This window comes from Sparus aurata, chromosome 9 (assembly GCF_900880675.1).
Source record: "Sparus aurata chromosome 9, fSpaAur1.1, whole genome shotgun sequence".
In the NCBI taxonomy this organism is placed as follows: Eukaryota; Metazoa; Chordata; class Actinopteri; order Spariformes; family Sparidae; genus Sparus; species Sparus aurata.
Window position 1 is genome coordinate 36410848 of NC_044195.1, and position 26805 is coordinate 36437652.

Below are 26805 nucleotides of genomic sequence, written 5' to 3' on the forward strand. Positions count from 1 at the left end.
CAGGAAACAGCATGAGAGTGAATGGGGATTCAGATCCTGGGCCTCTGGCGCTCAACAGGAATCACATCTTCATATCATTAAGTAAAGATTTAACCTCATGGTACTCTTTGTTTTCTCACCATTGAGTTTGAGTGTGGCAGACGTCTTGACGGTGGGACTCAGCCTGCAGTTGTACTCTCCGCCGTCCTCCATCCTCAGATCCTGGATGATCAGGATCCTCTTGCGTCCATCCAGGAGCTGATCATAGCGGCCGCCCTCCGGCAGCTCCTCGTCTCCTTTGTACCATATGACATCGGCAGAGGCCTTTGACACCTCGCAGATCATCTTCACGCTGTCCGTCTCTGTTCCCTCCACGTTGGACAGGTTCTTGGTGAACCTGGCTGCCTCCTCTGTGACCCAAACACAGCAGAACAGCAGAAGAGGTTAATGTGGACCCAAGGAAGGGGTGAAATCTCTGCTGCATTCTCTGAGCTGACATCTTGACTGCTTTTATTTTCTCCCCTTTTTCCCCAAAAACTGCTGATACATAACAACAATGAATATGGATTTTTCTCACCGATGACAGTGAGCAGCGCGGAGGTCTTGGAGGTCCTGGCATCACATTCGTACTCGGCCTCATCATCGAACATGGACTTGTGAACGATGAGGATCCTCTGGACTCCCTTAGCGACAATCTCATACTTCTTTCCTTTCCTGATCTCGCTGCCATCCTTGAACCAGCGAACCTGCATGAGATAAATTATATTTGACCATCGGTTGATTGTCAAAGCCACAGCTGAACTGATTAGACAGATTTTATTAGTCTTGTGGTGGGTGGACGGTCAGCTGGTCTCACCTTGGCGGACTCACGGGACACTTCACATTCAAACCTGGCAGATTCTTTCTCTTTGACCTCTACGTCCTGTAGAGGCTTCGTGACCTCCACATGAGGAGCTGCAACACACAGTGGAGACTTACAACACGCTGTCAACAGGTCGATGCAAGAGACTGTAATGTTGATTAAATATGTTGAATTCTGGCTGGTTTGATTCAGATAGAAAGCAAAAAACCCTTGTGGAACCTAATCCAATCTATTTGTTTTTGATTTAGTAAGTAAATAAAATAAAATAAATTAAAAAAGCCTAGCAAGCTAATTTAAATATAAATTCTAATTATTTTAATCAATTTATATTATAATACATTTATTAATTACAATAAACTACAGAAAGTGGTCTGTATTACTTTTCTATCTTTAGAAGAAACTTCTTCCTTTGCTATTGATCTTTTTAATCAACCACAACTTATAACATCCCTACAAATTTAAATCATTGTGATGAATTATATCTATATGTATGATTTAAATTAAGTATTAATTATCTATCATATCAATTAAGAATGTTTTCCTCTATACTATTACTGTTACTTGTTATATATTTTATTATTGTATCATTTATTTAGTTTTATTGATTTATTGTGTTGATATGAATTTTTAGAATTAGAATTTTGGCACAAATGAGCCTCCATACTTCATCCTTCAATTTAAATAAACTGTTGCCATAATGCGCCATGTTATAATGTGTGTAATCTGTAGTAACAGTATAAATACTTCAACATTTATATTTTTTTACTTCAGGCAGTAGGAGAACTTTCTGTTTTCTTTACTTTGAAATGGATAAGGAACATTTGAAATAAGGATTCAGGGAATTTGTTTTGAACATGAGTTACAGATGACACTTTTCCTAAAGGCCAGCTGACAGGATGTGATAATATAATAAAGTAGAATAAAAATAAAACAGAGGTTTGGTCTTACGTGTAACCTCCAGGAAACAGGAAGTCTTGAACTCTTTGGCGTCACACGTGTACATCTTGGCGTCGTCCGGAGAGCAGTCTTGGATGACGAGCTTTCTCTTGCGTCCGTCGACGATCGTGTCGTACTTCTTCGTCTTTCTGATCTCCTGTCCTTCTCTGAACCATCGTACCTCTGCATTCTCTCTGGAAACTTCACACTCGAGTGTTGCCGTGGCTTCCTCCTCCACCGTCTGGTCCTCCAGAGGCTTTGTAAACTCCACTGGTGACTCTGAACACAAAAACACACGTTTTGTCAGGTACTAATAAAAACTACACAGATATCTCCTGTTCAGACTTCTAATCCTGGAGTGTTGTGTTCACTGTTCATGGTGTGTTTGAGTGTCTGACCTCTGACGATGAGCTGAGCCTGAGTCTGGAAGTCTTTGGAGGTCAGTTTGACCTCGCCGGCCTCCGACAGCTTCACGTCTCTGATGGTCAGAGCGTGATCACGACCTGCAACCCGAGTTTTCACCTGCGGAGACAGAAAGTCTTCAGTTTAGTCATTTATTTTGATTTAAATCTCACTTTCTATCAAGTCATGTTCGATTGAGTTTTAACTAAGGATTCATTTGATTATTGATCTTGCAGCAACTTTTCCTCACACATTTCATCTGAAAGAGTTGAAACGAGTTGATTTAATCTAGAATCAGGTTTTGTGACTGAGGGCTCGTAGGTGGGTTAGGGTTAGTGGATTCATCAAACGAATGTGCTGTAAGAAACGTGTCACTCTCTTATAACTCGAACCTGCTGCTTAGTTTATTACTGATAAATGATTTGTTATTTATATTAACAGGGAAAGAACTCTCATCTGGATTCTTTTGTTTCTCAGCTTCCCCAAAAATGTACTGATTCATCACACTGACACCTCAACACAGTTATTATTCAGTTATTTAACTTTTTACTGAGACAAATCTTCAGTATTTTCTCTTCAACCTCAAATATTAAATAAGTGACTAAATCAAGGTTTGGAGCAAATACAAAAACAAGGAAAGAGAAGGAGCTCGTCACTGAGAGAGCCTTTAAATGTCTCCAGCCTAATGCTAACATGCTAATGCTAACAGTGTCTCTGTCTACATATAAGGTGTTGGTGACCGGCGGGGGTAAAAATAACGGCTGCAGTTAAAAATACTCAGAGATAGGAGAGCAGCTGCTGAGAGGCTGAAGCTTCAACACTGTGGAGGAAACTCAAGTTTGAGTTTTAAGAGAAGCTTTTTTCTGTTGTTGTTTTAGAGCAGGACCGCGGACACACCTGACAAATCACTGCACTGTTTAAAACAGAGGGAATCATCTTCTCCTGCTTATTGTTTAAAATCAAAATAAAATGTGGGAGTCGTTAACAGAGCAAGTTAACGGATGATGACTGAGATTAAAGAATGAATTTAAGATCAGACAGATTTTCCTTTTCTAATTTTTAATGTCTTACTTTCTTCTCTCTTGCGTTGACCTGTATATAATGGTTGACCACGTTATTCTTTTTAATTTAGTTCAAGAATAACATATGAGCATCCAGAAACAGCCTGCATGACATTCTTTACAGTGTGTAAGCTGATTTTTGTGGAAAAACTGAAAAACAAGAATCTGAGAACCAGAAATGAAATAGATGTGAATTAAACCAGAATGACTTGGATGCTGATCAATACGTGTTTTGACTGTGAATGTATTTTTTAATTTCCACCTGATTACTTTTTAAGTACCAAGAATGGAGACATGGTCAGAAATTCTGCAACTGAATACATTCAAAGAAAAATCTCCATCATTTAGTCCTGAAATCTAATTTCTTGGATTGTGAAATTTGTCAGAAGGGTTGATGAGCTTCAAAAAACAACAACAAAGTGATTCTGAAAACCTTTCCGGACTTTCAGGAATCAAGAAGAGACAAAAATCAGACTTTTCCCTGAGAGGTCTGGTTGACTGGACTCACCCGCTCGCTGGCCTCCATCTTCTGTCCTCCCAGGAACCACTCCACCTCGATGCCCTCATACGACAGCTCACACTCGAAGGTCGCCGTCTCTCCGGCCGTCACCGTCACGTCCTTCAGAGGACGCAGCAGCCCGATGGAGCGAGCTGAAGAAGAAGAAGGAGAAGAAGAGGAGGAAGAAGAAGAGGAGGACATGGTTACAGGGACCAGCTGGACGCCCTGAGATGATCTGATGTTGTTTCCTGTCACAAAGTTTGTGAAGCAGCAGAGAGTCGAGTTCCTGTTCGTCCAATCAGAGAGCAGCCTCTCACTTCAGATAACATATCTAAAATAAACTCAGGAGCTGATTGGCTGAAGACTGACAGGGACACGATGTTAAAGGTTACTGGGATATCAGACGAGGATTTTAAACTGACTTTACATCATTTTGACAACTTCAAACCCGAACAGCAAAATCTGAAAATGTTTAAATAAGAATATTAAATTTATGATTACCATTTCAAAATCTCTGTTTTAACTGAGATCATTTCTTTTTTCATTGATCGAAGACATTTTTGTCATTTCAAGAGTCTAAACAAAAAAAAAAAAATTAAATCAGTTGGCAAATATTTTCATAACTATTTTGGTAATTTTCAATGAAGATATTTTCTGCTTTCTTTCTTTCTGATTAACATTTTTCAACATTTCAGACATTTTAGAGACTGAACAACTTATTGATTGATTGAGATTATAATCAACAGATTAACCAACAATGAAAAAAATCATAAATTGAAGCCTTATTCTTATTTTGTATCGACGGACACGAGTACATTTTATCAACAGATGGATATTAAACCATAACAAGAAATAAAACTAGTTTGTCTTCATGTGAAGATTTTTTAATCAAATCAAACAAACATTTACTGACTTAACAAGAAACTAAATCACAATGTCTTTTATGTGAAGTCGCCTCTTTTCTCCTCTTTCTATCTTTGATGTGTTTCTGATGTCTCCACTGTGATTTCTTCTTCTTTCTGTCCGTTACAGCTTTTACTTGTTTATTGTTCCTGTATTTATTTTTTAATACCTCAGATGTGACATTTATTTATCTCTCATCTACTTTTATTCCTTTTTACATGTAATGACTCAGAGAACGAGGATCTGAACGACGCAAAAAAGAAAATACATTTTAAAATGTTTCTGAATGAAGCTCTGCTGTGTGGGAACAATATTCAGACGAAACAAACAGTTCTTCAATTTAAATAAATGACTAAATAAAAATGAAACGTTCTCGGACCTTTCACTCTGAGCTGAGCGTTGGATTTGGCGTTGGCCGCTGAGAAGTCGACGCCTCCCGCCATGTCCATGCGAACGTTGTAGAGGATCAGCATGTGTCTGGTTCCTTCCTCCTTAATCTCAACATCCTGAAAGAAAACAAGAACATTTGATTAAGAACTCCTCAGCAGTGGAAGAACACTTACCTAACATTCTTAACTACAGGTGAATGTCCTGCTTTCAGGATGTTCCTGGAGTTAAAGTACACGAGGGGAAAAACACTGGTGCCATACACAAACCAACATTAATGTGAAAGCAGCATTTTGATATTGTGGAGGTAAATTTCATATCTGTTTCACAAACTTACATGCACTATTTAAGTCTGTGAAGAGAAACTACAGCTGTCAAACATATGTAGAAGAATAAAAAGTACAACTTCGACTCTGACATGTTCTGCAGCAGCAGGAATGAAAACAGTGGAGTGAAGTGCCCGTAAACCGACTCACAGGAGACTGATGCAGAGCTTCTCCCTTCAGTTTCCAGTTTCCGTGGACGTCCTCTTCTGAAATCTCCGTCTCAAACTTGGCTGTTTCTGCCTCAGTGACCTCAACGCTGTACAGCGGACGAATAACTTTGATGTCACGCTCTGCAGGAGAGAGAGACAGTCCGTCAGCATCAGGACCTCTAGAGACAGTTCGAGTCCTGAGGGTGGTGACATCAGTCTGCGGTGTTCCTCAGGGCTCTGACCTCGGTCCTCTGCTGCTCTCTGTTTACATCATGCTCATTTATGTGGATTTAGATTTGATACAAATGAAACTGAAAACTCCAAACAACTAAAAGCTTTAAATCATCACGGAGGATTTAACTCTCTGGACGACTTATTTGCAGATTTCGATGAAATTTTTGCTTCATAAGTCGAAAACATTGCTATTTCTACATTTGAACGGTTTTAAAACTTGATCACACAACTTCATATTTCTAAGTTGGAAAGGTCTGAAATGTTCATCAGTGCAACATATTGATGAAGTGTCAGACTGGCAGTTGTGTGACGTCTCACATAGAATCCAACAGAACATTCAAGGATTTACCAAGAATGCTTTTTTCAACTGATGCAACACTGATCATAAATTGTTCTTCAGTATCTGTCGTCTAATATTTTATTTAATCCAAAATAGATTACTGTATTCTGATCACAGAAATACTTTATTGATCCCTGAGAGGGAAACTGTGTTGTGTCACAGCTGTGTAAAATCCAAGTAAACTCTTCACAGTCACTCTCCATTGAATGTTACCTGAACACCATCTTCTCCCTCATGTATCTCCCTGGATATTTACCTTCAATGTTGAGGTTGGCTTTAGTTTTATCGGAGCCACAGTCGCAGGTGTACTCTCCGATGTTTCCCTTCTCCGCCTTCCTGACTGTCAGGATGCGCTTCTTGCCGTCGGAGCTGATGGCGATGTTCTTGGAGGGCGTGATCTCCTTCCCGTCCTTGAACCATTTCACCTCGGCGACGGACTTGCTCAGTTCACAGACCAGCTTCACCTCATCCTTCTCCACGGCGGTGTAGTTCTGCAGCTTGGTTGTGAAATACACGTCGCCCTCTGCAGGGAAACGTTTTCATGTTAAATAAAAAATCAGATTTCTGTTCAAAACGTCAGAGTTTAACGTACCAACTGACAATGATCTGGACTAAAGTCACATTCATGGAAACACTATATTGTCTGCTGTTTGTTTTAAGTCCACTAATTATCTCAAACATTTTACCAGCAGATAACATTTTGAAAATATCTGAAACATCCAAACATGTCACACAATTCAAACAGTTTCTGAATCACTGACCGATGACGGTGAGCATGGCAGTCACAGACTTGTCCATGGCCTCGACTTTGATCATGGATGTGTCGTCGATGGTGACCTCCTTGAAGGCCAGCATGTGCACCTTTCCGTGGTCCGACATGTGCACCACCTTGCTGGGATGCAGACGGACGTCGTTTTTGTACCAGACCACAGGGACCTTGTCGTGGGAGAGTTCGACGCTGAACTCGGCTGTTTCGCGCTCCTTCACTGTCACATCCTTAATCGGTTTGGCAAACTCTAAACGAATACCTGCAGCAGAACAGACAACACAGTCATACACCTGGCTAAGATCCAAGGTAAGACAAAAAACACAAATGCAGGTAATCCGCACATTTCTGCTAAATGCCCCAAAACTGTACGTTTGAATTAATACACTAAAATGCAGCTATGAACTGAAAAATTGCAGAGGAAAGTCCAAATTAGAAGTTCAACGAGGACCAAACAAGAAAATGTCTTTCAGTTTTGGTAAAAGCTGCAAAAGTTTGTCAACTTAGAAATATGAATATGAGTTTGGTGTGTTTGATGAAAACCGTTGTCACCTTGTATGACGAGTTTGCCGGTCGTCCTCTTGTCCTCGGCCTCAAACATGTACTTGGCCTCGTCGTCGAAGGCGGCCGAGCGGATCACCAGAACATACATGTTTCCTTCCTGTATCATCTCGTACTTGTCGTCGCTCTGCAGCTCCTGAGAGCCTTTCAGCCAGCGGAAACTCTTCGGGGGTCTCGACACCTCGAGCTCGAACCTCGCCTCGTCCTTCTCGTACACCTGAACGTCACTCAGCGGTGTGAGGAAGTTCAGTGGAAGTTCTGAAGGACAACGTGAAGAAAAGTTTTTATTGTGTTCTGCCTGCAGATAGTTTTGGCTTTTACACAATTAGATCCTTAAATACAGGAAAAAAGAGCAAACTGCAAACTAAAATTCAAGTTAAGACAAGATTTGTCGACAGTCCAGAGGATCTGTTGTCAGTGCAGCTCCAGGTCAACCAGCATGTGGACATTTGACCCAGATAATCAAAAATGTACAAAATACTTCCTCCTGGTGTTAAATAGTGGTACTGTTTAAAAAAGTCACCAAATGTGACAAATCTTTAGGTTTGAGACGAGCTGAGCAAATATTTAATAAAGTCTACGATGAGCCCAGTTTTCTGCCTGTCAGACAAAACTCTGTGAAACTGGAAATCAAATGTTTGAAGTCTCAGGTGGCAGCTGGTGACTTCAGGGGAACTGTTGTGGCTAACTGTGGTTCACATCCATTTATTCTATGAAAATGTGATATTCTACCAATTTGACCCGTTTGTTTTAATCTATAAAATACGCTCAGGACTGACCCAGGTAATCATGACCTGATGAGATCTTTCTTTCTGGACTGATGGAGCATAAAGTAACTTTGCTGTCCGTTTACCTTTGACCTTCAGGTTAGCTGAACATTTGGCGTTGGCGGCCGCGTACGACACCTCGCCGGTCATGGCCACTTTACAGTTGTAGAGGATCAGCGTGTGTTTGCCTCCCTCCTCGACGATGTCAACATCCTGTCAGGTAACATCAGAAACAGTCCTTAATTACTGAGAAGATCTTGTAATTGTTTGTGTCGGGACTTCACATCACACAGAGGTACAGTGACACTAAATCAAGAGAAATGTTGTTTAAGAGTTGAAGATCTCACCGAGGACGGATTGAGGACTTCTCCGTTCAGTTTCCACTGGCCGTGCACGTCGTCCTCAGAGATCTCCACCACGAAACGAGCCGTCTCTCCATTAAACAGCTCCACACCATAAATTGGACGAACCACCTTGATGTCACGAGCTGGTTCAAAAAACACAATTTAAGAATTTAAATCATAAAAAACACAATTTTGAACATCAGCTGTAGTGTAAAATGTTTGCATTCATACAGACTGGACTTTTAAGAAAGTCCAAATTGTAAGAAGAAATCTAATAATTAATCGATATTCTCTCTTCTGAAAAGACTTGTTTTAAACTGAAAACATATTGATATAGCTCAAAATCTACCACATGACCTCAGTGGGCTTTAACATCTGTACAGTGAACAACATCCTCTGTCCTCAGACCCTCGACCCTCGGAGTGAGGGAAAACGTGCCATATTGAAAACAAAACCCTTTCACAGGGAAAGATGGAAGAAACCTCATGAAGCGCCACAGAGGAGGATCGTCTCCAGACAGACAGATGTGCAACAGAGGTCGTATGTACAGAACAGAACAACACAATCACAATCTGAAACCTCACCTTCAATAGTGATGTTGGCTGAGGTCTTGTCTGTTCCACAGTCACAAACATAAACGCCTCTGTCGCTCTGCTCCACTCGCTTCAGGACCAGAGACCTGCGAGTGCCCTCAGATTTCATGACCACCATCTTGGAAGCGATGATCTCCTTCTCGCTGTGATACCACATGACGGGGACGTCTTTGCTCAGTTCACAATCCAGAGACACCTCGTCTTTCTCTGTGGCTGTATAATCCTGCAGTTTCACCACAAAGACAGCGTCGCCCTCTGGAACAGAACCGGGACAGAAGACTCAGTCAGTTTCAGCAAAATAAAGTTAACTTCAGATCTTTACGTCAGTCACAAAGGCTGAGCTGTTCCTTCAGCTGATGGCCAAACAAAGTTAAGTGACAACCGATGATTGTTGTTTCAACAGATACTAATATCAACGTCTACTGTATTGTTACTGCAATTAAAAGATAACTGTAGTTCATTACAACTTTTTGTAATTTTTTTATTGCAAACCCTAAAAAAACAAAACAACTGTCAGATAAGAACTTAGAGAAAAAAGACGGTGAAGGTGGTGTCGCACCTCTGATACACAAAAGCTAATGTTAGCATCCAACCGCTCAACATTACAGTTTGCTGGTGTAATTCTAAAATATCAATGTACATCTTGGACACATTTATTTAGGCCTCGAGGTGAAGCGCACTGATGTGACCAAACAGTAAACATCCTGTGTGTGACTGCAGAAAGTATCAAGTATAAAAATAAAAAGATAAGTTAATCAGAATTATTGTTTAAGTTACAAGTCTGATTAACACAAAAGTAACAAAAAACACATTTTAGACACATTTTAAACACATTTACTGGCCTAAATAAATAAAAATGCACTAAAGACATCAATACAAAAAAATGTCTTCCAAGATATTACTGGCAGATATCTGCTGTATGACCAATGAAAACAAAAGACAGTGAGAGAAAACAGAGAGGAGTGTGTGTTGTTACCTATGACAGTCAGTTTTGCCATGGAGTAAATTCCTTTGGCCTCTGCCTTAATCTGGCAGGTATCATCTAGAGACATCGATCTCATTTCTAGAAAGTGTCTCTTTCCTTCGACACGAGTGAGCACCGTTCGGCTCACGTGGAGCTTCACTTCATTTCGGTACCAAATCACTGGCACGTTCTCATGTGACAGCTCTAACTCAAAGAGAGCCGTTTTACCTTCTTTCACTGTTTGGTCTTGAATCTGCTGCGTAAATTTGAGCCTCATGCCTGCAATACATGACGTCAGTGCACACAAACAGGGGGAGTTTGTCGCCATCGTACAGTTGAAAGCCACAAACATTGAATGACAACACAGAGGAAACAGCAAGCGATGGTTTCTGTCTGCCACTTACCTTCCACCAGCAGCTGAGCGCTCGATTTTTGGCCCAACACTTCGATTGTGTACTGAGCCTCATCCTCAAACTCACAGTTGTTTATGATCAACATGTGTTTCTTTCCATCATCAATTATTTCATATTTAGGGCCTGGGGTGATGATCTCCACCCCCCTGAACCACATGACCTTTGACACCTCCTTGGTGACGCTGCATTCAAACTTAGCCTGTTTCTTTTCAGGCACAGAAACGTCCTTCAGCAGGTCAACAAAGCCCATTTCGATCTCTGCGAGGTGCGAATAATTCGGCAGTTATTCACGAAAGCAAAAGCAAAGACGCCACTTTTCTTACCACTATCCTTTTTGAATTCCATCCGTTTTCTGGACTGGCAAATGCTACAGGTTGCAACAGACAACATCGAACAAAATCAGGCTTGTGTGCAAGAGATTTGTACCTTTGACGGTGAGCATGGCGCTGGTGTTAGCGTTCAGAGCCTGATAGGAGACTTCACCAGCCTGATCCAGCTGCACGTTTTTCAACGTGAGGAAACGTTTCCTGCCTTCAGATTTAATGTCGCAGGTCTGAAAAACAGACAACAAATAAATACTTCAGCTTAAGAAATAATACAAGAACTATAAATGTATTTTTCTACAAAACCCTTAAAAATAAACTCTTGGTTTCATTAGTCTAATTTTCCCCTGAAGTAGATTCATTTTCCATAACAATTCCATCTTTCTTTCAAATTTCAAAGGATTCTCTTTGAGGTACAACAAGATAATTGTTCATTTCACAATATGATCAGGTGTTCTTAAAAATCTTACCGGTGTTCTCACCAGCACCTGGCCCCTCAGCTTCCACTCCCCAACTACATCATCCTCAGATATTTCAGTCTCAAAGTTGGCCTCCTCCTTCTCGACCACCTCGATGCTGGAGAGAGGCTTCAGGATCTCAGCCTCACGTTCTGAAACAACATGCAGACACAGTTAACAGGAAATACTACACAAATGATCAGACATTTGGAAGATTTTGGGATAAGGATTTGTTCAACCAACCTCCAAGTGTGAGTTTTGCAGTGTATCTGCGATCCTCAACTTGGATGGTATAGTCTGAGACGTCAGTGGGCTGGCAGTTGTTGATGGTGAGCATCACGTCCTTTCCATCCTTGGTGATCTCCACCTTGTCAGAAGGAGCGAGCTCGTTTTCTCCTTTGTACCACTTCCAGTTGGGAGTGTCCTTGAACAGCTCGCCTTTGAACGTAGCCTTGGCCTTTGGTTTTACATGCTGGTCTCTCAGAGGCTTCACCAGCCAGTCTTTGATGATTTCTGAGGACAGAAAGTTTAAATAGTTTAAAGCAAAGTCTACTTGAGGCCAGAGGTTTGAAGACTTCTGAGGTAAAAGACTGGATTTAAAGAGAAGACTGGATCTGCGTTTGTTCATCTGGTCTACCTGTGGCCGACTGCTTACCAATCACTTTCACATTGGTTGAAGTCTTGACGTCCTCTTGTCCTTCTACCTCACAGGTGTATTCGCCAGCATCGTCATCAGTGGAGTTCTGGATGGTCACAGCGTGCTGCATGCCAATAATATTAATGGCCACTTTTCCAGCCTTTTTCTTCAGGAGGGCACCGTTACGCTTCCAGACCACATCTCTCTCTTTGTTCAGCTCACAGGTCAGGTACATGGGCTGACCCTTCATACATGTCGTCTCCGGCTCCAGTTCCTTCACCCATTTTACAGGCAGCTCTGCACAAAGAGATGACCTCATTTAAAAAACAGTATTTGCAAAACATTCAAGGTGAGGTTTGAATTGAAATTCTTCCATTTGGGTGCAAATACCCTACCTGAGTTTGAGTACTTTATGATGCCTACAAAAGCTTTTTTTTCAGTTAACAAAACAATTCAAACTTCTTTTTAATGTGACGTTGACAAAGTTTGGACTTAATTTACCTTCAACAATGAGCTTGGCAGTGCATGTTATTTCCTTGCCAGCATTCTTGGCCACACAGGTGTATTCACCGGTGTCTGACAGCTGGACATCAATAATGTTCAACTTGCGGTCTTTGCCATCAGCAGTGAATTTGTGCTTGGGGCCCTCACGGAGGTTGCTGCCATCTTTCATCCATGATGTGATGGCAGTGGACGGAGAGACCTCACATTCAAACACAGCAGATGAGCCGATAGACTCGGCCTCCTGCAGCACAATATCTTTAATCTTCTTGACGAACTTCAGAGGGACGGCCTTCAGTTTGAATCCTCCGAAGGGTTCCTCTGGTGGTGATGGGCCTTTACCACCGGGCCTCAGGCCCCGGCCCCTGCCACCATCACCAGGTGATGGGGTTTGTCTCGCTGGAATGTCACACACAAAAACTCAGAAGTTAGTTTCAGAAAGTTTGGTGAGTGAAGGATCAGTCATTGGACAATGGGATGTTTAAAAATTGTGCCTACCATGAATCAGACCTCAGGTGACATAATCTCACGTTCAATTAAACTCTGTTTTAACAGTTTTTTATGTAAGAAATTCACCGAATATAAAACTCTGTTAAGACTATGAATCATGCAGTCACTCTTTATGAGCTTCAAACAGGATTCTATGAAAAACCCACAACTACAAAATACAAGAAGAGAGAAACACAACCCTGACAGACAACAAGCAAAGAGAAAAAGATTTCTCAATCTCCACACGACAAAACGCAGCACATAACCTACCTACTTGTGTGGGACGAAAGCAAATCACATGTAACGTATATCAAACATAAATGATGACGAAAAAGCCAAAGCCAAAAATGTTCAGGAAAACATGAACTTTGCCTGAATAAAAGAGTCTAAAACTAGAAAATGTATATAGAAATATCTACATATTTGAGGTTCGGTACGGAGCCCTATTGTTGATCATAACAAAAGCTTCGGGCCAAGATTTAAGGCTGAACACAAAACATTTGTTTGATTTTTTTGGCAAGGACAAGAGAAGAAAACAACACTCACTTCACAACGACCGTGAAGAAAGCGAGTGAAATTGCTTCAAATATTATTGAGCACAAACAGCAACACTGTTAGTACACTCAATGTCTCTTTGTATTCATTTCATACCCCCAAATCCTCTGCCTCTGCCTTTTGGTGCCTCCTCTGATGGTTTTCCATCTGGACAAGAAACAATAAGTTTTAAGTATTTTTCCAATTGAGCTTGATGTTTAAGCAGAACCAAGAGAAAGATCTGAGCAATGCTAACAGCAAACATGCTAAATCAATCACATCACGAGAACATTGAATGGACATCATACAGATGATGATAAAGAGGATAAAGATGAGTGAAACATTTGATGAAGGGATGAAAAATTGGACAAGATGAAAAAATGGGACACAGATGGATGAAAGACAATTCAAGAAACTACAAGGTGAATGACATGAATGACATGACAGTTGGTGAAGACAAACAAACGACACTTTGTGACTGATGTTGATGACACATTTGAGGACATTATACGATGGACGACATGAGAACATCACAGTGGACGGATGGTGGATGAACACATGAGCTGTAGATGAAGAAATGAAGGATGTGATGAGGATTAGATGAGTCAGCTGAGATGGATGATGAGGCTCCAGAGTCATCAGATGAGGAGTTCGTCTGCCTTCGTCTCACCTCGTTTACCGCCAGGGACGACTGGAGTCTCCACCGCCCCATCAACAACTTCATCCTCCCAGTCGTCCCGAGGAACCAGCTCCCAACCCCAGGCTTCCTCCTCTTCGTCTCCTTCCACTTCTTCTGACTCCTTTTCAAACACCTCCTCCTCAGGCTGCGTTGGCACCTTCTTCATCTGCACGGCTCCAGGAGAAACCTCCTTCACCAGGGGGATCCGTCCTGTACCGGACCTCTCCGGTTTTGGAGCCTCCTCTGGTGACAGCTTCTTTGGGACCTTCTTGAGCGTTACAGCTTCAATAGAGTCTTTTGGTGACTCAGTTTTAGGAATCTGTTTGACACTTGGCCTCTTCTGAACGGGGATTTGCTCCAGCTCCTTTGGCTTTGGCTTATCAACCTTTGGTGATGGTGTCTTTTTAAGCTCAACTTTCTTCAGTTGCTCTACAGGTTTGAGTGGCTTTTCTTCTTCTACCTTGTCTTTACCCACTCTTGGTGAAGAGGTCTTTTTGAGCTCAGTACTGCTCTTGAAGGCATCCGTTTGTTTTGGTGGAATCTCTTTCTCTGCTTCTTTCTTGCCTGGTGGACTGGGCGTCATGAGTGGAACAGCTGGCTCGTCTTTCTCCTGAGGTTTCTCATCCTCTTTTTTAGGCATAAGCTGCTGCTTCTTCTGCTCTCCCGGAATTTCTTCCTTTGGAGTTCGGCTTGGTACCTTTACGTCCACTGGCTTCTTTATCTGGTCCTCGGATTCTTTATCTGTTTTTTCTTCAGGCTTGCCGGCTTTGGTGAAAGGCTTCAACACGACCCTCTCTTTCTCTTTATCTGGTGTGGAAATAGTTTTAGGTTTTCCTCGAAGCTTATCTGCAGCTGTAGGTTCCTTGTCTTTGGGTACTTGATCAACCTTTGTCTTCTGTGGGAGCTCCTTCTGATCTTTGCTGACATCAGGAGTTGCCTCTGGACTCGTCAAGGGAGCATCTTCATCTTTTTTGTCTTTTATAGCAGCAGTTGGTTGATCTCTCGGTGGCATCTCACCTCTCTTAAATGGAGTGCGTTCAATGTCCATCTTTGCCTCGGTTTCTTCTTTAGTTTTTTGAGGTTCAGCTGCATTGGATTTCTGTGGTTTTTCAAATGGTTTCAGTGTTACCACTTCGGGCTCCTCCTCTTCCTTTGGCAATTTCTTTATTTTCTTTTTTGTTAAATCTGGCTCAGGTTCTTCATCTTTCTGTGTTTTAGGGGTTCTTATCCATCTCGATTTCTCATCTACTGCTTCTTCCATTTCAGGTTCCTCCATCTGACCCAGTTCTTGTGCCTCTCCAGCTGCAGTGAAGACTCGTTCAGTTCTTTTAACTGTTATTAACTCTCTATCTTCCCTTTGGCGAAGCTTCTGAACTGTCAGTTCATCATCGTAATGTCTTGTCACTTCAGCTTTTTGTGTTATAACTTCCTTCTTGGGCTCTTTGGCTTTAGTTGGCACCTTTTTCAGTTCGATCTTTTTCAGTTCTTCCTCTGGTTTTCCTGGTTTTTCAAAGGGCTTTAGTTTGACCGACTCTTTCTGCTCATCTGCCTTTGGCAGTTTAGTTATTTTCTTCTTTTCTACTTTTGGCACCTCAGATTCTTCCTCTTTCTGTGGCTTCTGGGTTCTTGTCCATCCTTCTTTCTCAGTTTTCGGTACAACTGCAACCCTTTCAGTCTCCTCAAAGTAGCCTAACTGAGCGGTTTCCTCCTCTGCAGTAAAGACCCGCTCAGTTCTTCCAAGTGTTATTACCTCTCGATCTTCTCTGTCATGAAGTCCATGAACCATTAGTTCTGGATCATAATGCCTTGTCACTTCAGCTTTATGAGTTTCGACTTGTCTCTCGGGCTCTGGAGCTTTTACTGGAACCTTCTTCAGCTTAATGACCTCTGGTTCTGGTTCCTTTTCTTTGGGTATCCTTGTAAACTTACTCTTCATCTTAGGAGATTCAGGTGCTTTTGCCTCCTGAAGAGGAATCTTACCCTTTTGCTTAAGAGTTGGCGCTGTAGTTGAGGCAGTAAATACACATTTTTATAACATTCACACAGAGACATACAAGAAACTCAACAGTTCATCTGACATCTTTACAACATTGGACACACACACACCACTGGAACATATAAATTAAAAACATCTTTGAGAGAATAACAAACACAGCAATATGTATTAAAATGTTCCTTTTCAAATTAAAGACGCTAATATTTCATATACCTTTAGTTGGTCCAGGTGCGGAAACTGGTTCTTTGTCTGCAAGAATTTGAATAAGATCAACGTAAGTAGGCACTATTAAAAGAATAAGGCTAAATCAAAGACAGAAAAGCTTAATTTACTATTTAGACAGACACTTGAGTTAAGAAAGTATACAAACATCAGACGAACAGAATTAAAAAGTGACAGGATTTCTTAAAACAAAACATAGTTTGCTCACTATGAAGACAGAAATCCTTTAAAGTTTGAGACAAACAGAAGAAACAACATAAATCAAAGTTATAGAAGAGATGTTACCTTCAGGTGGAGAGATTTTCTTTGATACAGGAGAGGGTTCAGCCTTAACGGCAGGTGGAGATGGAATCTTCTCCACTGGTGCAACTTGAGCTACAAGAATGCCAACTTGATTAAGTCACTGGCAAAGATCAGGTGAACATGCAACAGCTGACAGATACTTAAAACAGACAAATTTGAAGAATTCAGACCAACAGATTTATATAAGGCAAGAAGAACAGGAAATTAAACAACATGGATGACAAACAGAAGAAACTACCTGCAGGAGGAACGACTTTTTCTGCTGGAAGCTTTGTTGTTGGTGGAGAGAGTTTCTTTTCCTCTGGAGGAGACACTTGGGAGTACAAGATACCAATGGTCATGAGCAGGAGAACAAAAGATATAAAAGTGACAAGACATAATAACAGAATAAAGAATTTAAGAATGAAGACAACTGAATGTGAATCAAACAGACAGAAAGTAAAAGAAACCGAACCAGACAACTTAAAAACAAAAGGACAGGGTTTTAGGTACCACAAAACACAAAGTTTAAGAACTACCTGGAGGAGGAGTGACTTTGGCTGCAGGAGCAGCAGGAGCTGAAGGCTTTGCTGCTGGTGCAGATGGTTTCTTCTCCTCTGGAATGGACACTTTAAAATACAAGATGCCAAGATCACGACCAAGACAACAACATGGTCAATCAAGACTGACATTTGCATTGAAACAATGCAAGATAAGACTGAGGAAAGATTAGACAGCAAGTTAAATGGCAATTGAGTGAAAAAAACAGTGCCATTTGAAACAACCAGCAAGAAAACAAAACAGACAGACAAAACCAAGTGAACAAACTACCTGCAGGAGGAGCAAATTTCTCTGCAGGAGCAGGAGGAGGAGGTGAAGGTTTTGGTGCTGGTGCAGATGGTTTCGTCTCCGCTGGGGGAGATACTTTGAGAATACAAGATGCCAAGATCATAACCAAGAAAACAACAAACTTGGTCAAAACATATGAGAAAGTTAAAAACAGAAAACCTGAACAGAAGAAGGACAATAAGAACAACACCAACAAATTGACAAAAAGAACAACAACATGGCTGAATCTTGATGAGCCAGCAAAGATGACCAAAGTACAAACTGAGTACCTGCAGGGGGTGCAACTTTGGCTGCAGGAGCAAGAGGAGTTGAAGGCTTTGGTGTTGGTGCAGAGGGTTTCTTCTCCTCTGGAGGAGACACTTTGGGAATACAAGATGCCAAGATCACGACCAAGACAACAACACGGTCTTTTAAGACTTATTAACAACACAAGATGATTCAGATATGAATCACTTCAAACTGCAAAAACATTAAGAAGACGAAAAAGAATGCCAACTAAAGGAAAGCACATAAATCAACAATGAAAGATGTGAGTAGACCAAGAAAGGTTTTTTAGTACATGGTGTACCTTGCAGTGTAGTAACACACAAAACATGTAAAACAACGGACAGACAGGACTAACTATGATGGATGTGAAGATTAGTGTAAAATATAAGAAGTTAAATCTTTTTAAAGAGGGAGTGATCTTACGGCGATCACGAGCCTGTGCAGCTCAAATGAGAAAGAATACCTGTCTGAAGAGTTTGTTGTTCAATCTCCTGAGTTCCCTTCTTTGCTTTCTTGTTATATTCTCTTGTTGTTCCAGGTTTTGTTGTCTTGGTTCTTTCTTCTTCCGAAGAATCCACCTTCGGTGTGATTATTTTCTGTGTCAGAACAGCAGGTGTCTTAGATTGAAGAGTTTCTTCTTCAGGGGGATGAGGTTTCTTCACTACTGGAACTTCGGATTGTTTAGTTAGAGGTACCTTGTCTTTAGTGACAGGTTTCTTGGGTAGACTCACGTCTTCAGGAATAAACTCTGCAGGGGAGGTCATCTTTGGAGGCAGAACAATTGGTTTTGGAGGTGAAATGTCTTCCTCAAGACAGAATACCTTCTTGGGTGAAGGAATTTGTGCTGTGGCTGGAGGGGACACTGTTGCTGGGATTAGTTCCTCTTCAAAAGACACTTTAGCTTTCAGAATTTCTGCCCTTGCAGAATTAATCTTTTTAGGGGTCATTACTTGTTGTTTGGGGGGAACAACTGTTACGGTATCAGGAGGTATAGTTTTGGGAAGATTTTGGGGTAAGTCTTGATCAGGTGACGGAAGTTGTGCTGGAACTGGAGGGGACACTACTGCTGGGACAAGTTGTTCTCCAAAAGACATTTCTTCTGACACAGTTGGTTTCTCCAGAGGTACAATGTCTTTGGGATACATTTTTCTGGCAGATTTGGGGATTTCTTGCCTTGCGGTTTCTACTTCTTTTTTGGGTGAAACAGTAGTCGTAGCATGAGAAATAAGAGTTTCAGGAAGACTTTGGGGTAAGTCTTGATCGGGTGGAGGTGAAACAGTTTCTCTCCAAGGCATGGATCTTTCAGATAGAGCTTCTTCTACTTTGGCTGACTCAGCTTGCTTCATATGAGTGATTTCTTTAGGTACTGTAGGGAACTGCTTTGGTAAGGTGATTTCTTTAGATGTATCAGAGATCTGAGGTTTAACAAGATCATCCATTGGATAGACAGTTTCATCTTGGTATACTGATGCAAATGATTCAGTTCTTCTTTCTTCTTCTTCTTTCTGCTCGGCATAAGTTGGTGGAATGTCTGCTTTCTTGAATTTTCTTTCTTGGGTAGTTTTCTTGTAAGCCCTTACATCTTTTTTGATTGTCAACCCAGAAGTGTCTTTCTTTGTGGGAGTCATTTCAGATGGAGGTGTGACTGGAGGTGTGACTTCCTGAATGGCCTCCTTTAGAGGTGGAGAGACAAGCCTCAAAGACATTTCTTCTCTCTTTTCTGCAGCTTCTTCATCCTGAGATTCAGTGTACTCCAGTTTTTCAGCTTCGCACTCTGTGCATGCTTGTTGAATGTCCTCTAATGGCTTAACCTGTTGATCTTCTTTGTACCATGTAGAATCCTCATCCTCTTCCTTTGAAATAACCATTTCTTGTATTATCTCCCTTTTCAAAGTGCTTTCTTCTCTCACAATCGACCCCATCTTCCTTTCAAATGTCCTGACTTCTTCTTGCCAGTGTCCAACTTCTTCTTGCAGAGAAACCCTCCAAAATTCACCACCAAATTCTCCACGATCCATCGTTGGAGAAGACTTCTTGTTGTCTTCAAGCACTTCTGTTGTTTGCTTCAGCTCAATCTTCAAGGGAACTGAGGTTTTTTTTTAAGATGTCACCAAAGATAGAAGATTTGCACCATTGAGCGGTGGCCAAGAGGAAAACAGCACAAGATAAAAATCATCAAGACACAAAAATACAAAAAACACAGATATCAGTCATTGAACTGTGGTCCTCATTTTAAACCTAAACTGTGTTATTATGAATCTCTACCTCTCTGGTATGTAGTTTATTTAGACTTTGGCTGGAGTGATACTTCAGAAGGAATTATCTCATCTGGTTTCAAAGACAATTAAATGCAACTTGTCAAACTACAAAATACTGATGGATATTTTACAGACTTTCTAAGACTACCTGAGAAACACTTCTAAGTTCAAGCACACCTGTGATAGGTTTGCCTCTCTCCAGCATTGGTTTAACTAGTGCTGTTTTAGTGCTGCAGTACCTCCCTGTGTTTTACTGTTTTGATAATTGACATGAGGTAGCACAAGTTCAACAGACGACAGAACAGACATGAGAACAAATCGTTTGTAAAGTCCTAAAAATAGTTAAAATATGTAAAACGAGTAAGGTTAAGTTAATGAGATCGAGTAAGATTAGTTAATAAGATAAGTTCAAACTCAAAGTCGTGTTTGCAGACATATCTACCTTGTTGCTGAGGCATTTTAGCCTGAGGAATTTGTTTAGGTGTTTCTGGAACCATCTTTGTTTCCTCCACAACCCTTTTTGGTTCCACTGGTACCTTCTTTGGTGTTTCCGGGAGCTTCTTTGGTTCCTCTTCAACCATCTTGGGTGCCTCTGGAACCTTCTTGGGTGCCTCTGGAACCTTCTTCGGTTCTTCTGGAACCTTCTTGGGTGCCTCTGGGACCTTCTTGGGTGCCTCTGAAACCTTTTTTGGTGCTTCTGGAACCTTCTTGGGTGCCTCTGGAACCTTCTTGGGTGCTTCTGGAATCTTCTTGGGTGCCTCTGGAACCTTCTTTGGTTCTTCTGGGACCTTCTTTGGTGCCTCTGGAACCTTCTTTGGTTCTTCTGGGACCTTCTTGGGTGCCTCTGGAACCTGCTTTGGTTCCTCTGGAACCATCTTGGGTGCCTCTGGGACCTTCTTGGGTGCCTGTGGAACCTGCTTTGGTTCTTCAGGAACCTTCTTGGGTATTTCTGGAACCCTCTTTGGTTCTTCTGGTTTTGTGTCAGGGATATACCTTGGTTCTTCTTGCTCAGCTTTACCAGTCAGCAGATGTGGTGGAGATGTTGTTGGTTCTGAGACAACTTTGGAGAAGATTTATTTATAAGATGATTATCTTGTTCACCATGTTTTGACAAAAAGTGCAAGTCACACTCTAACGAGTGCTTAGGAAGTTCAAAGATATTCATAGAAGATATTTCAGGAAGATTACTTTCAGTCTGATAACTAAGGTGGGTTCCAAAAGCAGAAACTGATACCGAACAAGCTTAAAACACAAGAAACACAAACAGGAAACAGAACAAAAGAGCTAAGAAACCTATCAAGAGCATCTTTACAGTACCTTTAGTTGTAACGGTGTCAGCCTTGGGTGGAGCAATCTTGGGTGCTGATGGTTGAACTATAGGTTCCTCTGGTCTGGGTACATCTTGCACTTAAGAGAATATTATGTATTGTTTAACCTTCAGCAAAAATGACCAAGGCTAACAAAGATTACACTCTTTCACGAGTGAATTCAACAGCAACGTCAAAGATCAATACCTCTAGATGGAACAGCTTCGGCCTTAGGTGGAGTGACCTTGGCTGCAGTTTGGTAAACTACAGGTTCTTCAGGCTTTGGTGGTTCAGGTGCTTTAAAGAACATTATATACAGTATATGTTCAGTACTGGTAACTGCTAAGACTTTAACATTAGTGTCCACTCTAACGAGTGTTTAGCACAACGACAACTACAAAAACTGCTCAATACATAAAACACACAACATGGACCGGTTTCAATCACATGACATATAAGACATATGATAACACAGATCAAAGAGTTCAAAGATGGGAAATGACACCGTCTTTCCAGTACCTTTTGTTAATCTATCTTCAGTCTTTGATGGAGAAATCTTGGCAGCAAATGGCTGAACTACGGCTTCCTCTGGTTTGGCTACAGATGGCACTTTAGAGAACATTAAAATGTTTTTATTCTACAGTTATCATAAGGTTATTTCAGAAACCAGGTGTGAGCTTCGTTATCAACACACCACAGCTGTGAACTTAGTGTGTAGAATTAGCTTGTAGAAGCATAGATCTAAATCTATTTCCAAACATCCCAAAATCTACTGTCAACTCCAAATACACTGGAAGATGTTAATTTCAAGATCAAACTCAAGAGTTTTGCAGAGAAGAAAGCATCTCAGAAGATTTGGACAAACATGTTAAAGAGTTACAGGAAACACACAGATCACAGCAACATGAAACAAAACAAGAAAGACTTAAAGTTTAACACAATGTCTTTCAAGTTGATCAGCAGGGATTAAACTGTTTACTACATTACCTCTTGTTTTAGGGGCTTCTGGTGTTTTCTCTGAAGGTTTAACTTTCGGTGCTTCAGTTTCCGGTTTAATTTCGGGCACTTTCGGCTCAGGCACCTGGGGTTTCTGAGGTGCCAGTTTCGGCTCAGGAGGAACCACTTTCGGCTCCACTGTTGGCTCAGGTTGATAAGGTTCAGGAATGACCTTTCTGGTCACTTTCTCCTGTTCAGGTGCTGGTTTGGTGTATACTGAAGGTTCTTCAAGATTAACAGAGAAATGTAACTGTGAGTCGACACAGAGCACACACAGCTTCAAGAGTTCAGGGGGTAAAAGAAGGAAAAGATCACACTTGAAAAATAAAAAGACAGACTGACAAAAAACAAACAACTAACAGATGGACAGCCAAGAACACAATGCTCTGTACGCACTGTAAGAACGCTGAGATAGAATCACTGAGGCCAACATGAAGTTTTGCAGACAGTGCTCAAGAGAAATCTGAAGAAGGTTGAAGAGTTGTATTTGATAAAGAAATGAGGAATAGGATTGTTGGAATCGAATTTCTAAAAGTAAATACTCGTTTAAGTTAAACTAATAAATTGTGTAAAAATGTCAAACGTATGAAAAATTACAAAAACATCTGTGATGAAATTATCTCTAAAATGTTTACTTATTAGGATTATCCGATCTTCCTTCATTTAAGTTTCATTATAAATTTGTTTCATCGTTGTTTGAAAATCCTAAATATATTTATAGCATACATAAATAAGAAAAACCTGTCAAAAACATTTCCAGTTTCTTTTCTTTATCTCATCTATGTACAAAAACTCAAAAATGTTAAAGTCTCTTATCTTGGACTTTTTTATTGTTAAAAATATAGAATAAAAACTTTGTGTAAAGAATCATAAAAATGCAACAGTTGAAAAAATATTGAAGATCAATTGTACAAAAATACAAGTGGATTTAAAAATATTAAGCGTTACGATAATGCAGGTCATACAATATTCTGTGTATTTGAAAAGTTCTCTGTCCCTTTTTGAAAGTTTTAGATCAAGAATCAAGAACGTGAGTCGATGAAGACTCTAAGATGACAAACAAACAAACAGAAATCATCAGTGACGAGATAACAGTGGTTACCTGGAGCGGCTGGAGCTTCCTCTCTGCGAGGCGGAGCGGCGACAGTTACTTCAGGCTGCGGCTTCTTTGCTTCAGGTACTTTAAAATATTATCATCGATTTCAGTTGTCTGATAAATGCTCACATCAAGACTCATCAAGAGAAACAGAAAAACATGAAGAAAGGAACAAACATTGTGGCCAAGAAAAGTCTAAAAATATGACACAAGAACATAAATAAGAGAATATTAAGGAGGTACAGACAGGTAGTGGTAGAAACAAGAAGAGGTATTTGCAAATACCTTTGACCGGCGCTGGAGGCGGAGCTGCAGGCTCCTCTAGTCTCCCGTCAACCTCGGGAACTTAACATATCAAGAAAGTTCACGTTAAAACTGCGACGGTCAAGCTCTATAGTCTACTCTACTTTCTGCAGTACAGAAAGCTGTCGTGAGGGTTAACAAGAGCGCAAGAGTGGTGAGTGAGTGGCAGCAACATGAATAAGAAGAATAAACATGAAAGTAGAAGACAGACAGGATTGAAGATAATCACACACTGAGTTACAGCTCAGAGGAAGAAAGTGTTCTATAAGCAGCAGCTGATGGAGTTTGAAGCGTTAGATGACGAACATGATGGCGGGCGGAGCGGCAGTCCTGATCAGCTGCTTCGTTACATTCAAAGCTTTGATCAACAGCCAGAAGCCAGTTTGCCTTTTTAAAAAGCAGTTGTACCTTTTGGGACTTCTTCTCTTCTCTCAAACTGAGTTCTCTCAATAATCTCTTCAACAGGTTTTTTCTCTTCTGGTGAAGAAGAAAAAATAATTTAGAATAAAAACAACCTGATTCTGACATGAGAGGATGGTCATTAAGAGGGCTTTAATGATCAGAAGTTATAAGGATGAAAAGAGCTGCAAAGAAAAATCAATCAGCGAAGAAAAACAGAGACAGATTGATGAATGACATCAGTGCAAACACAGACAAACACATAAAAGATGTTTTAAGACACAGACAGACAGAGAGACAGACAGACAGGTTTTTATATCAATGATGGAGTTATTTTATTTAACAGAAGGTTATTTATACCTGTGACGGAGGAGAACCGAACAGAAACCGTCTCTTCTTGAACAGTCAGACTTTCAAAAGCTACAGTGGATCATTGAAGGATAATCAGCCGTTAGAGATCAAATGTTCAGATGTTTCATCAGTTACGGTTTGTGCAGAGGAGGATTATGTGAGACAATCATACACTTGTGGGATAAAAACTCAATCTGACTTTGAATCTGTGAAGCTTTTATTTTTTCACTTTAGAATTATTCTTACCTACATCATACTAGATAACAGACTTATACTGATCTCAGAAGTTGAATTAAAACAATGTTTGGGGAACATATGTGATTGATTGAATAATTCTGTTTTTTAAATTCGATGTATAAATGTTATCTAATTCCAAAAGTAATCCTTTATTCTCAAGATTTTCTTTTACTTAATTTCTGAGAATAATGTGATGTGGGTAAATAAAATAACACAACAATTCTGTTTGATGTCAGAATTTTCATATTAATTTATTCAGTTCAATTCAATCAATTCTTAAAATTGCCACATTCAGACTATACTTTCATAATTTTGGGATTAAGCTCAATTTTTTTCACATAATCCTCTTCTCTACATTAGTTTCCATTTTGTGACATTTTAAATATATTTACAGATAATGAATGACTTGTTACTGGAGGTAAATGTTTGAGTTGTTGAGGTGGTATTTGAATTATTAGGAGGGATGATGACTGAATTAATATTCACTGAATTCAAAATGATCACACGGTTATTGAAGGTGAGAGTTAAAGGATGATGATGAAGATGATGATGATGATGATGATGAAGATTTCATTTCAGGTGGTTTAAAATTGAATGTTGATGAATGAAATGCAGAAACTTCACACAGAATAAGAATTGACAGTGTTGGAAGTGATTACAGTTAGTTAATTACACAATCCTGTTTTTGTACCTTTCACTTCTGTTCTTTCTTCATAGTGATACAACTCAGAGGAATCTTTAGGTAGAAAGAAATGTATGAATAAAACAAGTGAAGTGAAGTGAAGTTAAAGTTTAAGTTAAATTGATTAACTTTATCTGTAGAAACTGTCCCTGACTCACCCCTGACAACCAGAGAAGCTGTTTCTGGGACGTGGATTGACGTGTCTGGGACGTCTGAAGGTTTAACGACAAACACTTCAATTAATGCTGAACTCAACCAGAATATTATGTTCAGGTTTACTGTCATTACAAGTATGTGGGCCTTTAAAAATACTCACCCTGAGGAATCTTTCCTAACCCAATCTCTGTAAAGGACAAGGTACAAATGTTATTTTAACTGCTAACTAGGTTTAACTCGAGTATCTTCAGCTGTGTTGTAATGGTACAGACCTTTGCCTGACAGGTAAAGCTCAGCTGTGCTTCGAGCTTCTCCCATCGGCTCCAGACGAGCGATGACCGAGTAAACGCCTGACAGAGTGGAGACATGTTTCATGCTGATTACACGTTTCACTAAAATACCTTAAAAAACTTTTTTTTTTTAACTTTTAAAAATGACAACAAAGCACTGGTCACACCAGAACTCAAATAAATGTTTCCGTTTATCTAACGTTAATCAAGTTTTTCCTTTTTTCCCTGCACCAGATTCTTTACTGTCTCTGACATTCTGCCTGATTCAAAAAAAAAAAAAAATGTCATTTGTCAAAATTGTGCAGCCCAAAACCTCTTTTGTTAAATAAATTTAACCTCAAAAATCTAAGTTAACCAAACAGATAAAGAGCTTCTTCTTTTTTAATACTTAAAAAAAGGGGGGAAATACTTTCTGTTAGGAATCTCTCTCCAGAGTAAAATCTACAGTTTTAAGTTGATTTTTTGACAAACCTTCATCCTTCGGGGTTACGTTGCGGATGGTCATAAAGTGCCGTCGGCCCTCGGTCCTGAAGTTATATTTCGGGCTCTCTTTAAGCTCCCATGAGTCTTTGTACCATGTGACGGTGGCATTGTCGAAGGACAACTCGCACTCGAAGGTGGCCGAGTGGCGTTCATTGACCTCGATGCTTCTGATGCATTTAGTGAACTGAATTTGGTCGGCTAGAACCAGACAACCAGAGTTAACTGCTGATTTCACAATAATAGAGTCATTTTAGTTTATAACAGCAACTATCTTATTGATTTCATCTTATTATCTATATATTAGGACTCAATTTTCAGGAGTTTTGACTGATCGTTAAGTATAAAAGAAACACAGAACAAAAACAGGTAACAGACAACCACAAAACACAGAAATAAAGTCATCAGATGTGAACCAGTTGGTTCAAAGAGGTCAGTCAGAGTTAGTTTGGAGTTGTACCGCTTACCTGTCTTGTAACCAGTTCCTGATAATGAAATAAAAGATTGGGACATGAGGACACATTACA

At 40.4% G+C, this 26805-nt stretch overlaps 1 protein-coding gene across 1 annotated transcript in view; it reads right to left on the bottom strand.

The window, feature by feature from the left end:
• The window catches only part of ttn.1 (titin, tandem duplicate 1), a 168685-nt gene that overhangs the window by 84941 nt on the left and 56939 nt on the right, over nt 1-26805 (bottom strand). The window contains exons 64-103 of the mRNA XM_030429348.1: nt 26746-26763; nt 26270-26479; nt 25781-25858; nt 25669-25695; nt 25511-25564; nt 25362-25406; nt 24443-24502; nt 24092-24160; nt 23666-23725; nt 23387-23464; nt 22276-22509; nt 21496-21585; nt 21299-21388; nt 20424-21041; nt 17726-17815; nt 17439-17531; nt 17147-17236; nt 16867-16941; nt 16611-16700; nt 16317-16352; nt 13546-13596; nt 12406-12804; nt 11923-12201; nt 11511-11780; nt 11280-11419; nt 10913-11039; nt 9101-9364; nt 8520-8659; nt 8259-8385; nt 7397-7663; nt 6840-7106; nt 6335-6601; nt 5506-5645; nt 5022-5148; nt 3749-3891; nt 2176-2299; nt 1790-2056; nt 836-933; nt 557-725; nt 120-389 (exon numbers count right to left, since the gene is read on the bottom strand). Of these exons, the coding sequence (XP_030285208.1) occupies nt 120-389; nt 557-725; nt 836-933; nt 1790-2056; nt 2176-2299; nt 3749-3891; nt 5022-5148; nt 5506-5645; nt 6335-6601; nt 6840-7106; nt 7397-7663; nt 8259-8385; nt 8520-8659; nt 9101-9364; nt 10913-11039; nt 11280-11419; nt 11511-11780; nt 11923-12201; nt 12406-12804; nt 13546-13596; nt 16317-16352; nt 16611-16700; nt 16867-16941; nt 17147-17236; nt 17439-17531; nt 17726-17815; nt 20424-21041; nt 21299-21388; nt 21496-21585; nt 22276-22509; nt 23387-23464; nt 23666-23725; nt 24092-24160; nt 24443-24502; nt 25362-25406; nt 25511-25564; nt 25669-25695; nt 25781-25858; nt 26270-26479; nt 26746-26763 (6141 nt within the window). The remainder of the gene's footprint in view (nt 1-119; nt 390-556; nt 726-835; nt 934-1789; nt 2057-2175; nt 2300-3748; nt 3892-5021; nt 5149-5505; nt 5646-6334; nt 6602-6839; nt 7107-7396; nt 7664-8258; nt 8386-8519; nt 8660-9100; nt 9365-10912; nt 11040-11279; nt 11420-11510; nt 11781-11922; nt 12202-12405; nt 12805-13545; nt 13597-16316; nt 16353-16610; nt 16701-16866; nt 16942-17146; nt 17237-17438; nt 17532-17725; nt 17816-20423; nt 21042-21298; nt 21389-21495; nt 21586-22275; nt 22510-23386; nt 23465-23665; nt 23726-24091; nt 24161-24442; nt 24503-25361; nt 25407-25510; nt 25565-25668; nt 25696-25780; nt 25859-26269; nt 26480-26745; nt 26764-26805) is intronic.